At 35.2% G+C, this 17,677-nt stretch overlaps 1 protein-coding gene across 1 annotated transcript in view; it reads right to left on the bottom strand.

Moving 5' to 3' along the window:
- Positions 1-1,115: 1,115 nt before the first annotated feature.
- Positions 1,116-17,677, bottom strand: part of TMTC2 (transmembrane O-mannosyltransferase targeting cadherins 2) — a 242,273-nt gene continuing 225,711 nt past the window's right edge. The window contains exon 12 of the mRNA XM_048301536.1: positions 1,116-4,019. Within this exon, the coding sequence (XP_048157493.1) occupies positions 3,840-4,019 (180 nt within the window). The 3' untranslated portion in view covers positions 1,116-3,839. The remainder of the gene's footprint in view (positions 4,020-17,677) is intronic.

The following is a 17,677-nucleotide window of genomic DNA, read 5'->3' on the forward strand; positions in this document are numbered from 1 at the left end:
CTAGTTGAAATCCCAGAAGTGATACAGCCATCCATACCAGCTACCAAGAGCAAGTTCAGATGGGTCTGTGAAAGCAGGACTAAAAAAAATCACCAGAGAGCTGTCATGTGCCTCCATCAGAAATGGAGATGTAGCAAGAATCTGCTGCCTGATTCTTGGAAGGCAGAAACATTGGAAACATAGCATAAGGCAGACAGAACAGGATCTACAAAAAAGGCTTCAGAGCTAAGGTGCCAGAGCAGGAGCTCAAGCCCATGCTTAGAATCTATTTCCACAAGAAACGAGTGACACAGTTCAGATGACTCTTTGCATACTCTGCATTCATCATCTGCCATTTATCAACACCTACTCAGGCAAGGAATGTCTGAAGGTGAGGCGTGACCTTCAATAAAAATAAGGCATGACAGGTGAATTTGCAATTCAGTGACCCAAAGCCTCTCTACAGCTCTGCTCATGCCCATGCATGTTTTTCAACTGTAGAGCAAACCTATCAATGCATGGGACCTGAATGAACAGAACTAGGAAGGTATAAGAATATTAATACAGCACTGAGCTAAGAATGCTCTGTCCATAGAAGATTAAGAGGAAGCCAAAAGGCCAAAGAACCATGTCGTTTCATAATATCTCTGTGCAGGAAGCCAGAAGATTTGAAACTCATCACATGACACAGCAGCACGAGGAAAAGGTGACCTCATACATGAAAAAGACTTTGTATGTAAGCAAAATCTGCTCTCCAGCTTTTGCACCCAATTACATTTTAGCAACATTTTTACTGACACCGTGTTTGTACGTAAATATGAAAGTATTTTATAAATATATTCATCAGCTTTTATTCCTATAAAGTTTAGATACAATAATCAAATACGATCATTATCATCCCTTTGGCCTGATTTTGTGAGTATAAATATTAAAAAAGGCTTGCAGGGAACCTTTTTGAAAATATCCACTGAAGTCTAACTGCAATAGGGTATAGAAAAAAGCCAAATGTGACAGGTTGTGTTTTACTTACGCTATACATTTCTCCAATGCAAAAAATAATGAAGAATACTCATTACATTAGAACAATTAAAAAAACCCAAGTGTTGTTACAGTAATACAAAGGAATACACAGTGAATTAGTTATCAATGCTTTATTATTGAAAACAAAATTGAAATTCTTTTATCTGGCACATAAACAATTATTTCTACAAAAAGGAAAGCCTACAAATCTGATAATTTATACAAATAACAGTTTTTCAAAAAATAAAATTTTAATTTAGTAAACTTGTCTTGTGCTCTTTTATTTGTTTTTAGCACTGTCTGCAGTAATCCACCATAAATCCCTGAGCAGAGAGACATATTTTAAACATGTTTTAAATTTATCCCAAAAGAAGAAAGTTATCAAGCTCAGACCTATATTAAAAAAATGTATTCAGGGACATTCTTGGTAAATTTATGGTAGTCCTTTTTTCTTTTTCTTTCGTTGTTTTTTTTTTTTTTAAGAAATAAACAAAACCAGTAATCAATGCAAGCATGACACCGTATCACAGGAGTGCTCCCCTCTTCCCCCTTTTGTGCAATGAATAAAAATTACCAAACAAGAATAAGTACAAGTTGAAGGAGACAAATAAACTGGTGAATGGTTAAGACCAAGAAGCCATCGAAGTTTGATGGCTGTTGAGCAAATAAAGCTGCAGGATACCACAATTCTATACCAAGCTCAGTTACAGTTACTATCTATTTCTATATCTTTTCCCAGAAAGTCAGTAAAGCAGGAGAATAAGTTCAAGCTACCATTGTATTCTAACATTGCTTTCAACGATAAAGTAGAAATTCAACTTTTGATCCTTCAATTTTGCTTTTCCAGCAAGAACATTATTTGAGAAAGACTTGACACACTCCACAAAACCAGACAATCTTGCCCCTCTGGCCCTTCTGGTGGGCCAGTTGTAAACTTAGCAACTTACGGTATTTTAGTGAGCAAGAGGAAAGAAAAGAAAACACACATTACTACAGTTTTTCTACTATACTGACTTTGAAACAGCTATTCCCCAATCTATTTCAATACAGATGTAAAATCCAAGTGTAAGGGGAGAATGACCAAGAAGGTAGAGTATAACTCAAGTGTTCTCTTTCCCATTCGGTACGTACACCAACCACAAAACAAATGCAAGTAAAACCAAATAAGAATTAGCAACCCTTAGAGACTGTTGTGTTGATGGCAGGTAACATTGCTGCAGTCAAGTAATAAATAAATAAATACAGCAAAGTGTTCTTCTCTACATTTTTGTTGGAATGGTGCTCAACAGTTAAAAAGGAATACATAAACTAAAAACCCCAAACCCTTTCTCAGTAATAAAGAGTTTTTAAGAGAAGATCCTGAAGAAGCTTCAGTTCAAGGTGCTCTACCACTTTAACATTTTATCTATCATTATGAAAGGAATACTGAAGCAGATACCAAAGGGCCATTAAACGAAATAGCAAATTGTCTTACAAGCAATATTACTTATTCCAAAGAAAGAAAGCAGTTAACAAATGTCCTGGAAAAAAAATTACTAAAGCTTCATACACTTCAATTCAAAATAAATTATTTTTACATTTAAAATCTGAAGACCAAAACAGTAATGAGGCTAAATCATTCTGAAACAGAAATAAATTGAACCTCACCAAAGGCGTATTTAGATATTTGACAGCTCTGCGGCTAGCATGTGTCAGAATACAAACATAATGCTAACATTTGGTTAGAATCTGAATAGATTTGTTTAAAACACCAACAATGTGAAAAGTAACTGGCAACCACCATTATGGATTCCTCTTAATCTACACTATTTTAAGCATGATTGAATCGAGTCCCTTCAGTTATTTGCTAGCCTCATCAATGTATAACATTCCCTTTTCTCTGAGTTGCTCATGAAGTCTCATTTTAGCATATCCAAGCACTAATATCTTCAAATCTCATTTTAATTAGTTGTTGCAAAAATATCATATGCAGAGTCCAATTTAAAGTTAGACTTATCTGACAGCAAAGTAAAGAGAGTCAAACACGTTATTTTATAATACCAATTATTTTTTTCTAAGATGACAGTCTGATCACACTGATTTAGTATCTGGGCAAACATCACTCTTGCTTGTATTACTAAATCACACCTCTGGTCTTTTTTTTACCAGGCTACATACTACTTCTGATGTAGAATACAGACAGTTCCTTGGTCATTCTGTCTACCTCACAGAAATTTGACTGTACATCTCAAGAAAACTGCACTGTAAGTTAACAAGCTGAAGTAACAGGCATATTCTCAGTAAACAATTTTGAATGCTGTCATCTAATCATGTGACAGGTTTGAAAAAAGATTGGCCATATAAGCTGTGAAATTGATTAGCAAGTGGTTCAAGAGTGAGATACAGCAGCATTAAGACAAACTGCAAACACATTGGATTTAGTACACATTTTAATGAGTTACAGTATCAGCAAAATACTTTAACCTACTATTACCATTTTAACTCCCATATGGCTTAGTATATACTGTGCAATTTTCCCTTTGTATTTCTGTGACAGTATACATTTCAAGTACCCACCCAAAAGTAAGCAATATGGGATTTGTAATTATTTATCAAATACACCAAAACAACTTCTCTCATGTGCCACTGTTCCAAATATTTTTGTTGCGTAACAAGTTCTTCATGAATACCTCAAAGTCTCCCTTTTTCTATTTATCTAGCAGAACAGCTTCTCCTAGCAGCAGTTAGGACCTCTGATCCTTGCAGTCAAGTCCAACAAGTTCTCTGACCTGACAACTGTGTGGAAGTTCTAGTTTGTGGGTTTAATCACTTTAAGGAAAAGAAGTTCAGAGTTTTCATCATCATGTTTTGGATGTTTTCAAACCTTGTTTCTCCATGATATTCCACAATTTGCGAAGATTGGACTGGGTGATGACATCATCAGGTTTAAGTTGAAGAGCAAGGAGGTAGTTTTCTTCAGCCTCTTTCAGTTTACCATTCAGATGGAGAATGGCTCCCAGATTCATTAGGGCAGCAGGATACTGGTACAAATAAAAAAAAATAAAAGTAAGGAGGAATATTACAAATATTTTCAATTTTTCTTTTCAGACAATCTTCTTCCACCTAAGTTATTCCCTTATGTTTGCTGACTTTTCATGGAAGCAATTTAGTAATTTAAGCAAATACAGATAACAAGAAAAAGTTTCTGAACAGCTGCTGTGTACTTTGTGCTTTAAACAGGTCAAGTTCTTGTGTCTACAGACATATGACTTCTCTCTTTAATGAGAAAACACAGAACTCAGTAAGCTTTAAATGTGGTAATGTTGGCATAACACAGGTTCCAAGAGAAAATTAAAGTAATCCAAGAGTGAATTAGCAACAGGAATTTAATTTTAATCAAACTCATTGCCAATAAAGAGTTTATAATCACTGGGAATAGTTAACACATTGGAACTTATCCCTTTCTTCTCTTTAATTGTGACTGGTAAAAAATATAATTTTTTCTCAGAATATAAGAATGTTCAGGGGTTCTAGGATATCCATATAGATTCAGGCTGTGGCAATTATTTCTTAATGAATGATTGAATAAAATTAATTATGGTGGAAACACATGCTATTTAATAACAAAGATGTTAAAATTTCATAACAAATCAATTTAAAGGCTTATGTTACTAACAATTTTTTTGTGTTTAGCTAAGACAAAATGCTTAGCTTGTTTTTATTTTTTTTATCTCTAGGTTATTCCATTATGAAATAATAGGTTCTTCATGATAATAACATGCCTGGTCACTGGAGCTAACAAATGTGCAGAAAAGCACATTTATGAAGATGAAGAGAACAGTCTAACCTACCTTTTGGCAAGTACCAAAGGTATTCACATCCTAGTGAGAGCACAGTAAAGGCATTTATCAAACTAGTACCTTGCATTTTAAAGAAAAAGGGGAAAAAATATACCACACAAAGTTCACTATGGTTCTCCCCCTCAGGTCAGTCGAAGTTTCAATGAGCTTCAGGAAAATTCACTTTTGACATCAAATAGTTTTGCCTCAGAGGATAAATGTTTCAAGTCACCACTCATCAGTGTTCTGCTCAAAACACCATATTCAAAATGTGAAGCCACATGGCATATCAGCTTCAGAGTACTGTGACAGGGTGCTGGTACGCTTTAGAAGCCCTTTAGTGACAATAACTTCAGGAAAATGGTTAGACACTGGAACAGGTTGCCAGTGAAGCTGTGGATATCCCATCCTTGGAAGTGTTCAAGTCCAGGTTGAAGGGGGCTCTGAGCAATCTGGTCTAGGTGTCCCTGCTCATGGCAGGAAGGTTGGGATTGGATGATCTTCAAGGTTCCTTCCAACCCAAACCATTCAATGATTCTATGAAAATATGTGAGGTAGAAGGCAATAAAATATGCTCTACAGTTGGTCTCCCAGACTGTTGTGGCAAGAGGAAATCATTATGATGAGGAAGACTTACCTTTGTTCCAAACCTCTCCACTACAAAGTTAAACTCATTATTCTTACCCTTTTTAATCAAGCTTCAACAAAATTGCCATAATTCCTACGTCCAACACCTAAATTTTGTGGTGAAAATGTTGTTCAGATAATTCTAATGTTTTATATCTTACAAATATTTCATGCTTTTTCAACTTTCTTCTTGCTTCTTTTAACCTACGAATATATGCATCACAAAAACTCATAAAAAACTGCAATGCATCAAATTTTCAGAGCAAACGGTTTCCAGAGTTTCAAAATTAAGCAAAACAAAATTAGTTCAGCTCTCCTTATTGTAAACATCACAACGCTAATGCAGGGCAATCTGAAGATGTAATTTTTAGTTTTATTTTTTTCTTGCTTTACCCTGACAGATTTTTTCCACCTTCTGTAAGTCAGTTACTTCATTCTACTGAGAATCAAACAAACAAAAAACCCCAGCTGGGTTTTATATAGTTTTATCAGTTAAATACTCTCCAAAAGAAGGGAAATTAGGCCCCTAAAATGTAATCTATGCTACAGGTAAATCATATTGGTAGCCATATTTTCATAGCTCCACCTTTGAAGTGCCAGTCTTGCATGCTATTTTATAATGAAATAATATACTCCTTACTTACAGATGTTCTGGGTGCTAATTGATGCTATTAAAATGAAGAATGCTTGGAAATCAGCTCCCATGTATATGGATGACTGTCTAAATATCCCCATATCTAATTTATTTTTAGACTTCAGATTGTTTGATAGAATTTTCTCAAATCATGAGTAGGAATGTCCATTTCCTCTACTCATGCTATTTCTTTGTTTAATGAGAGTTCATGAATGAAAGAGCTTTCTTCAAGTCATTGACACACAGCTGTCTTCTCACTTGAATTATAACTATGTGCACATGTTTGCACAAAGACAAAGTTTACAATGGATAAGGACTAAAAAAATCTTAAACCTGGAAAAACTCATATAAATAAGACACATGTTTAAATGTGCTCCAAGCTAATTCTACAGCATTCACAAAACCTACTGTGCAGGAAATAACTCAGTTGTATCATATGGCTTCCAGAATTCCTCTCCATTTCCTCCATGCCTTCCTGAAAATATGGTGCATGTATGGGACTAATCAAGAACTTCATATATGTAAGACTATATGCCTAGCTAAGAAATTCTTCTACCATCATGTCTTCAATTTGATATATCACTTCACAAGAGCAAGCAACAAAAACAAATAAAAAGAACAAATTGCATGCTTTTTAACTGAAATTTTCCAACTTCTACACATCATTCCTGATTTCCTGGAGGCCTAACAAATTCTATTAATGCTCTACACAAATGTATCCATGGAAAATGTGAACTGATAAATCATTTCAGGTAGTACTGAAAGTTCATTCCAACTCCTTTACATTTTAAATAAAGAAGTGCACAGGATTTTGGAAAGACTGCTCCCTAACTTTCTAGGGTATCCGTCACCCCAATAGGTATGGTTTATTGTAACAGTCACAAGAATTTTGTGTGTCCACAAGATTCTACATCGGTGCCATTGCTCTCTGACACCAATAAAGGATGGTCAGAGGATAAGAGAGCAAGAGACATTTGCTATAGTTTTTCTTCATTGGTTGTCTTTTATTAAAGACAGCTGATAAAACTTTTCAGTACGTTAACAAAGGCAGTCAGCAGCTACCACTACAATAACATGGGACTTGTAGCACTGTATAACAAATGACACCACCTACTACTTCAGAGACTTGAAAGGAGAAACAGGCCTGCCTTCATTTCCTTCTGGAGACAGATGCTTTACATCAAAAATAGCTGACTGGCACTTCTATTGAGGTTATAAATGCTGTCTTTTATGGTCTATTTGGAATTACTCCCTTTATTAGCATTTTATCGTGGTGTGCTTGTTTCCTTAGTGGTTTTTTGGGGGTGGTGGGGGAAGGTGCTCATGGGGAGGAGGGGAGAAGAATAACAGAGTAGTTAATGAATAATGAAATAACACAAGGCAAGCATTTAGTTGCCTGAGGTGTTTTTGGTTTACATTGATGACAGTTTTTCCAAATTTTCCCTAGAGTACCAAAAAAAGGAGAGCACTGGGCCATGCAAAAATATTATCATACAGTTCTCTCTAAAATTAGAGAACTATAGAATCTTCAAATAATTCAAAATCATTCTGAGTAGTATTTCAGGATTACACTAATGTAACCACATGCAGTATTGGACCCATAAACATAATCAATCTTAATGACATGGACGATGAACTGCTTCCTTGTTTGTCATCTCTGGCTCCACACAGAGAAAGTGCCATAGCAGAAGTACAGCCCCAAACATAAGACAATTTTACTCCTGCATGGCCTCAGAAGTTATGGAGAGACAAACAAATACAAAAACACTTAGCCTAGGCACAAATATACCATGGCAGACAAGTATGAACAAACAACAGTCCAAACACAAGCAAGGAAATCTGAAATTGTTTTCCTCAAAGCTCTGCTTACAGATGACCTTCTCTGCTCAACACCACAGAGGTCAGAGCAGTAGATTCTGAGATGACAGTGCATTTTGTTGATGCTGGGGAACTTGTAAGGAAATTTTTACTCCAGTAGAATCACAAGTGCAAGATACTTCTCAATTACCCATTTTAAAAAGACACTGAAAAGATGTTGCCAAAATCCATCTTGCTCTTAAGGAATTACTGCTGTGTGTGATATTGTAGATGTTTCAAAACAACCGCAGGACTGTAGAATGAATACTGTTATAAGCATGGCCAACCTACCAGAAACACAGAGGCTGTGTATTGTTTTAATAAAGTCCAATTAAGGACACTTATTCTTTCACGGGTTCCTTTTGAATTAAGTCCATACTTCCAGAAGGACACAAAATATCAATCACAAATGAATATTTCATGCCAGTACTTCTAGTTCAAAAGGGGTGAAGAATTCAGATACTTCTCTTTGATAACCAAAGACACTTAGGTGGTACATTGACTGAGTAGTCAAACAGCGTATTAGTTGCAGAATGGCACACTAGGCATGAGAGAAAAGCACAGGGGACTGCTGCATCTGATCAGTGGCCACTGGGTAATATGCTGTCATGCCCTTTTTTATCCTCCTACAGTGATTGCAAGAATTTTCTCTTGAACTGTTATTACAGATATTATTGCTACAGCACAGTATTTTCCAAAACAATCAAAATGTCTATAGCTCTTTTTTTTTATCACTAAAAATAACTGTAGACAACAGAATCATTTCAGGTGTGGCACTTGCTTTTGACAGATACCACAACTTTGGAGAAAAACCACGACCTTGGAGTTACTCAAGGTGGAAACATGCTACTTTAAGGCATGGTGTGGGCAGAGCAGGTAGAAGGAGAAGCAGGGGAGGGACATGCAGCAAGATGATTGCTGCCAACTGGATCTTACTCTCCAATGTAATACATTGACAACACTGTAAATTCATCAGTGGCACATGGAAGCAGACCTTTCTATAGGAGTGATCTGGTGTTCCCAGATAAACCAAGTGGCAGTTATGGAGAGAGACTCATGTTTCTGCCTGGTTCTCTACACTATAAGGCTTCTAAAGAACTGCAGTTTGCATATGCTGTGTCTGGTATTTTGTCCCAAACAGCACATGAACCACAACTAAGACACTGATCTCCAGTAAGCTGGCTAAGACAACAAAAATCAGTTGTCTAGGTACTGATAATTTGGTGCAAAAAACATTCTGGATCAAGATGACAGGATGTATGTCAAAGTACTATAGATCAGACAGAATAAAAAAGCTAAAATTCAAAGTTGAAAGGGATTTCCTGTGTCATCATCCCAGACAGCAAAACATTCAGTTCTGCTGGAAAAAAATAAACAAAAAAATCAGCATCTTTGCAAGCTCTTGAAATGGAAAAATGCTCTGCAACTGTTCCTCTACAATAGCTAAGTAGCTAAGTACATCACTTAAATTGCAAATCTGCTTACGAACAATTTTAGTAAGTATGCTTTTGTGTCAAAAACAGTTTTCAGTTTAAACAGTTAAGAGGGGAAATGGACAGGAAAACATCTGCCCTGCCAGTACTAATTTGAACACAGAGCACAGTTTCCACTGTTGTATTAGTCAGAAAAGGACCTAAACATCTCTGCTGCAAAGGGAACCTGTGTCCCTCTCTAATTACCTTAAGAATGACTAACATAAATAGCTTTATAAAGCTAAATAACAATAAGCCAAGGCTGTAGAGGGGAGTGGATCCTTGGATTCAGTCATCATCTTTAAGAGTACTATGTTGTTAACACCGAATAGAGAATAACCTTACCTATTATTTACTAATATGTCATTAAACAGGAAGAGACCTCATTTACTGTTCACCAAACTAACAAATTATTGACTTCCAGGGAAGGTGAACATCCTGCAAAAAAACCGGGCCTCCAAAGAAATAATAAATAAATAAATGAATGAAAAAATAAAAAGATTTTAAAAAGTAAATAGGAATAAAATAGTTTCTGTTGAATACTATTTATATATAGTCTCAGGTTAGGATAATATAGCAAGCTAGTAAAGCAGAAGAACAGAATGAATTAATACCTATCCACCTTAACACCTGATGATACTACAAAAACGTTAGTTTATGCGTACCTTTTAAAATTTTCTTTATTCTTTTATATTTTAATACTCTCATCTAGACACCTAAAGCAGGTGCCACTTTAACCTGCCTGGTGGAAGGAGGATAAAATTGTAAGCATCTAACCTTGTGTATTTTGAAACACTGGAGACTCTCCCATCTCAAACTGCAAACTACATGATATGTGCATTTAAAGCCAGAAGGAAGGGTTTCTCACCATTTTTTTCCTATTTATGGATGACAGATGTGGGAGTCTTCATCCACAAGTATACCATGAAATTATTCAGTTTGCTTGTAGATTGAGACATCAGCACCATTAAGGACACCCACAGCTGTGACTCAGGGAAAAGTTCTAGACTTAGCATAGGAAGGAAGCAGCAAGCAGTCTACTTTGTTTCTCAAATTATCACATCAATAGGGGACATTTTACTACCAATGTTCTCCAGCCAGTGGGGACTTTTTCCTTAACATCTTGTTCATCTCAACCCTCAGAGACTGCTCAGCATACTATAAACATAATTATCCAAAACTAAACAAGCATATATGGATATAAGTTACATCTTGATGCTGGAAAACTATCTACCACTGGCCTTTATGCAAGTTCAGGGTATGCCAGTTTATGTATCAGCGAGTTAACAAAAGCATGTTGAAGGCTGATAACAACAGAGAGGATGATAACAACAGCTGAAAACATCCTACAAAAATGTACCTAATTTCTCATATGTACTTAATGTACTCATAATTTCTGTGTATCTAGACATTTTTTCCAAATGGTCATGCAACAATTGCTTTGGTTTATGGTTGAAAAGTCTCCCAGTAATCACTCAGTTTATATGGAAACTGTGATGGACATTTTTAGATAACATACTTGTATTACCATAATAAAAGCTAAAGAGGAACATACGTTATGAGCATTTCATATTATGGTTGTATTAAAAAAAAAAAAGCAACACTTTCCAGACCTCAAAGTGTTTCTAATTAAGCTTCTTTGCTTCCCAGCTCAAATGTTGTCATCAGTATAGAATAGGATAATCTTATTCATTTTTCCTCACACTTTAGGATTCCATTTAAAACAAAAAAAACATCAAATTATTTAATTTTTGTTTATAGAAATCCAACTGTGCTCTAATGTCTGCAATGTGATGATTTTAATATATAGCTATGATTATGTTATAAAACATTTAAGAACTTATTTACCTTATCCAACACAAATATGCTGCATACTAACTAAGTTTCAAGCAAATGAGAAACTTGGTGAACAGAAATGTCATCTGTACTATGATAATGACAAATAAAAATTGCTCAAAATTTTTCAGTAACAGAATTTTGTCCTATTAAGACAAAGTAAATTTATTAAAATGAAAATAAATGTGAGTAAATGTATTTTTGCATGCATTTTCTTTCTAAACCTTGGAAATCAGAAAAGCAAATGGCTTCGTGTTGCTGCCTAAAGATAAAGCACACTTTTAACTTAAAAGAAGTGTAAAATGTTAAAAAAACCCCGAACTACTTCACCCAGAAGCTCACATGCAGGGCTGATTAGAATAGCTGTCCACATTAACACAATCAAAACTGGCTAATCTTCAGAGAAAACTAATGTACAGATCATCGGAGTTTTTAATCACAATTATACTCACAATACTACCATTAAAACATGTTCATTTTTCTCAAATAAATAAAATGTCATTAGAAAATAAAAGTATCTGCTGAGAATGAATGCATCATCCACTTATTTTTGCCCAGATACTTATCAAATACATCAGTACACAGAGAAGGTTGTATAGCTCTTCCAAGATGCTGGTAACAGGCATATTGCATTAGAGTTTCTATTTTTGAGTAGAACAGAAAACAACTGCAGTTTCAGAAAGAAGTAGTGTTGATTTCTAGTCTTGAAAATTTCACTATGTTCTAGTTAGGGGAATCTCAATATCATGAGATTTCCAGTATTTCAACTCAAATGTTCAGTCAAACATTAAATTTCCAACAAGCCTTTGCACCTTTGTCTCACAACAGTAGTCAGCCGAATTAAATGCTTGAGAACTAGATTAATATTGGTATGACTGTATGTTTTCCCAAACTATTCAGGTATTTGTAGTTACAAGGCATTGCTTTCAGGCACATTGTGTAAACCATTACACAACTTGACACACTTGCTCTGAGCACAAAGAATGATAATTTTGTTAATTTTTTAAGGCTTCCATCATGCACAGTTATTACTAAGACAGCCCACAGACAAAGTGTGCTCTTAGAGCATTACAAAAAGAAAAACCTAGAAGATTTTGAGGCATCACATGTTGTTTTGGGTTGAATTTCAGCCATTATCCCACTCCTCCATTGAAATGCTTTCTGTTGGCTAACTTTCCCTAGACAACAGAACCAATCATTATTCCTCTATTAATAGTAATCTCCCTGGCAGGGAAGGACAATGGATGTCTATCACATGAAGTGATACAATTTCCATATTAACATGGTTTATGAATAGTATCTGAAGGTATTTTCAGATTGGTTGAAAACGTAACAGTAGCGCATGGAAATGTTATCAAGGCAATTTTGAAAATAAAAAATAACTACATAACTTTGTAAATAAATTAAAAAAACTTGAGATGACATATTAATTAAAGAACTACAATTTTATTACAGAGTAGGTACAACTGAAAACACTTGAAGAAGTCTTGCTCATAAATATTTTCTTTTCTCAAATTCCAACATGGAAGCCCTATAGTATTTGCACGTCAATCTTTTTTTCTTCCCTTTTGTCCTTTTCATCTGGCTCCTATCACCACCATGCTTCTTACCTAATGCAATAATGTTATGCCCACACTTGTCTTGAATTTGAATTTTACCCACAGAATTATAAGGGCAGCTGAGAAGAGAGGCAAATACTAGAGGTCCTTTGCAAAATGCTGAATTACAGTCTTCTGTGTAATTCATAAAAAATCATGCCTTACTTTTTGGCAGCCAGTAACTTGCAGGTGTTCCCTATACCGTATTTAGCAATTAAATGCACAGTACATATTAAAATTATTAACTTCCACAGTAAGTGCATGGATTTCATTTTTATTCTTATAGCTTAAAGATTTCAGGGCTGCAGTTTTAGTCCTTTGATCGCTAATAGTAAGATGACTGGGCACTAATTGCTCACTAGGCTTTTACAAGGTTGTGAGTTCTGAAAAAATGAAATTACTTGCAGCTAGGGTAGCCTTATTTACCACACCTGAACAGTGACATGTGTTTACAGTAATTAATATCAATAATAGCAAGATATGTTCAGTGGTAGATCTACACATTCTACTCTGAAAGACTGCACTTGATGCAGCATATGCTGACAAATGCTGTTTATCAAACAAGTTTTCTGTATTTGTCAAATAAGGTTTTAAGAAATGGACACATGAAGCAACAATTTGAATAATATTTTCCTTTTTTAAAAGAGTTTAATTAATTATTTCTGAAGGCACAAGAGGACAATTAATATTTTTAGGACTAGCACCAAGAAATCAAAGTTCAGTTCCTGCCTCTGGACTTCAGTGTTAGAAATTATTCAGTGAAAACAGATGCTTGCTCCAAACTGGATCAGAAAAAGCCCTCTATGGCTGGAGCAAAGTATAATCCAGAGCCAGTAGAACTGCTGTGTAATTCTGTAGTTGATGGCTCAGGTTATTTTGCCTCAATTTTCACTACACATATTACTCATTCTATATGAACATCACAGGATCCCACAGAAACTTAACTTTGAGTTCTACCAGTGAACTCTCTGTTCAAGACCATTTTTCCACCCAAACCAAGAAGTTTGCTTCCTGTGCAATTTCCATGATCTCTGTTCAGAGAGAATTTTCTTCCTCTATTATGGGTAAAACATTAAACTTGCGAACTAATCAGCAAAAAACTCTTATCAATGCAGCTACCTGAACAGAATTTTCCAAAAAGAATTAATAAAGGATCATGTATTGATCTTTCAAAAATTACAGAAAATATGTCTGATAATTTTACGTATTCAAATGCAGTCAGAGTGAAAAAATGAAGTAGAACTACTGCGTTGCAATAAAACTCCACCAAGTAACTCCACCATAAAGATATTAATCTTTCACCCTCACAGAATCTAAGAGACATACAGCAAATCTTCCTAAGGAATTCAATCTAGAGGTTTTATTGTGGATTTTATTTACTGTTGCTGTTTTATTGCAAAAAGTTTATACTTTCTTTCATGCTGTAATTGTTTGCAATGAGCTTGAGGCAACCAGATGTTGAGGCAACTGGCACTGTTACAAACCCTAATGTCAGATTAAAGTTATTTATTGTTAAGGAAGACAATCCCTACTGGAACACCTGAAGAATTAGTAAAACTCCCTCATCTTAGTAATAAAGCTGTTCATTGTACGCATTACATTTCAATAGGGTAGGTACACTGGAATGCACATTTGCTCTCCAGTAAAACTAACCGTGGTAAACAGAATTATGTGAATGCAAAATGAAGCATCAATCACAACCAATAAACAGTGGGGTTCAGACAGTCTCAAAAAGGGACTGTTCTTTGGGGGAAACAAGCAGCCATCCATCCCCCCCCCACTGCATCTCTTATTTGCAGGCATCTGATCTCTAGACTAACTTTACGAGGCACAAACACATTCAAACTCATACTGAAGTTACTCTTAAAAATAAATTTCAAGCAAATTACTTCATACAGACACCTGCCACCCATTCCCTTCCTAGCAGTCTGCAAACGTACAGTTCTTCTCAGGCAGATCTCACACCAAAGCCAGCCTCACTACAGGGCATTTCTCCTCTATACACAAAATTACATTAAACCCAAAGGTGTGGGAGGGTAGGGGAGAACACCAGTTGCAGCAAAAAAAAATCTAATAGGATATGTCAATACACAACTAAAAATCATCCCTAGAATGAGAAATACATCAGAACTACAGATCAGCAAGAAAATTAGGAAGCTATTTATTGCAAAACATCCTAATGAGAATGTACAGTTGCTGGGTTTATTTAATGGGCATTAAACCCACTTTCTTATGAGTTCTAATTGTACGATAAATGCATTGTATTGTTTCTAGAATCAGCACTAGAACACTCTATTAGGAATAATCTTGCTGGATTCTTTTTTAATTGAGTTCAAACAGATGGTTTAATCTTCGAAATGCTAATCTACTGGTGTGAGTTCTCTATTTCATGGCACTTTATTTCTGATTGACACCAAGGGCTACATTTACCAGGCAAAGGCAATCTTGCTCTCTCCAGGAAGTGATGCAGGCAGCACAGTATCCCTGCCATATTACAATCAGACTTACTGTAAATCACAATCTAGTGCATAAATCTATCCATGATGCGTCATCTTTGATTCCACAATATCAGCAGAGAGACTGCATCTTTACAAACTACTACCTCTCATCATCTCAAAGCATAATGATTCATTTTATTTAATTCAGTAGTACAAATCTAGACTATTCAGTTTCTTATTAATTAGTTCCAAAAACCTTTTTGAATTATTCAATAAATGAACATCACAGTTGAGTACAAACACAATCATTTTGCAGGTTTTTTTTCATTCTTGAAGAGTAAGCACAGGAAAAAAAAAATCTCTGTCTACTAAGATGTGGATGAAAAACACTAAAACGCTAGATTAAACAAATCTGCACTCCAAGAGACAGGCCCAGCTGACTTCACAGCTTTTTTTTCCTCAAGCAATTTTGATGCTGGACTGAACATATCTATACATGAGATAAAGACTTCAGATTCACATAATGAAAAAATATATATATAAAAAAGTGAGATTTCATTCAAGTTAACTGAGATGCAGTCCTACAAAATTTCTGTATCAAGATCTTGACAATTAAATAGCTCAAGTATTATTTGCTATGAGAATGCCTTCACTTTGGAGAACTTATGAGCTTTCCATGGAGAATTACATCAACCAATGGTATTGGAAGAACAAGGGTAGGTGGCTGGAGAGAAAACAGAATCTATAAATTAATGCTTCCCTGATTAACTTCTTGAGAAACATACTAAACCAATAATAATATGTATGATTTTTGTGAAAACATTGTCTTCTTCTTTTTAGAGATTTAGTCACATAACATTTGGACCCTGTGGGCAACAGAGCCAACAATGGAAAATGGGTGCATAAACCAAAATACCCTGGGGTACTTTTGTTTCTTTTGTCAAGAAAAGACTTTATTAGCATCTCCAAGCAGCACAAGGGATTGCCATCAGACATACTGAAAACCTGGTATGACCTATGTGCTAAGTGAATAGCATGAATTATCAGAGAGTTTCTTTCTCCCAAATTACACGTTTAGCACAAAATTACTGTTTCAGCAGCTCTTGGTAAGAGTAATTGATTATTTAATGAAGTTCTAAGGGTTAAATAAATTAGAAAAGAGGAGTTAGTCTATAGGTGCCTATTTCCACCATTTGTTTTCCCCTTAAGTAAAAGCATGTCTATACATTTCACTGTTCATGAATGGCTTGGAAAAACCATTATGTCAATAATTAGCTGTAGAAGGACTAATATTTATGGGAAATTTGTAAACATTTTCATAGCTAAAAACGAAATGAAAAACACTCTGAATTACCATGACAATGAGTTTCTGGCTTACTTTTACCAAGTGTTTTTATGCAGTGTACTGCTTGGAAAACTATAAGCTAAGGAGAGCTCATAAGATGCTTGCATAATTTCACTTGAAATCAGAATCTACAGAGTCCAATTTATCTCTCATATGCAGGAGAAACAGAAGCAACTCTAAACAAGTCAATGGTGCTACTGCAATGCAGTATCTGTATAAGCAGAAGAATTTCAAATGTATTTTCATTTCAGTCATTTAGAACTTGCACAGACAAAATAGTTCCGTATTGATTAGAATATCAATGTACAACAAATTATTCTAGATGGGAAATAAACAGCAACTTAAAGGCATTTTAATTCAATTTCAAAGCTCACAAATTACACTGAGCAAGCCAATTGATCCCAGAAATTTGCATGTTTAACTGCTTGTGTAATCAGGAGAGTACAAATCAACTCCCCATAACCTATCTCTCATGAAGTTAAAGATGAGAACTGTAATGACATGATTTCCAGCTTGCTCCTCCGCATCTTATACAAAGATGGATCACAATATTGAGAACTAGATTTAAGTATTCCATAATTGCCCAAAAGCACATTAGATGCTTGCTTTTACAGAGCTGCTACAATGCAGGAGAAAACACATGTAGGATTTTCTGGAGTAAGGCAATAAATATTTTCATGTATTTCCCAAAGGAAATTTAGTGTTTTCCACAGCTGAGTAAATCGGTTTTCAAATTATATAACTCATCCTGATATTGTACTTCAATATTACAGGTAAATATCCCCATTCCAATAGCCTGTATTCTTTCTTTGGCCCCTGATGGAGATCACAGGGATGAAAATGAGGTTTTTTGGTTTTTCTGCTGTATTTTTTTTAAGGTGGGAGACACCAATATCTGCTGAAGTAGGAATACTTTAGGATTCAGAGCAACAGCCTGTACAGAAGCCTGTCTTGAAGCTGACAATTGTGCACCAAAAAAACCCCAAATGTGTCTTAAAAATATTTCAAAGGGCCGTGAACAAATATAATTGCAAATATAGAAAGAAATTGTTT

The sequence above is a fragment of the Corvus hawaiiensis genome, chromosome 4 (assembly GCF_020740725.1).
Source record: "Corvus hawaiiensis isolate bCorHaw1 chromosome 4, bCorHaw1.pri.cur, whole genome shotgun sequence".
Lineage (NCBI taxonomy): Eukaryota > Metazoa > Chordata > Aves > Passeriformes > Corvidae > Corvus > Corvus hawaiiensis.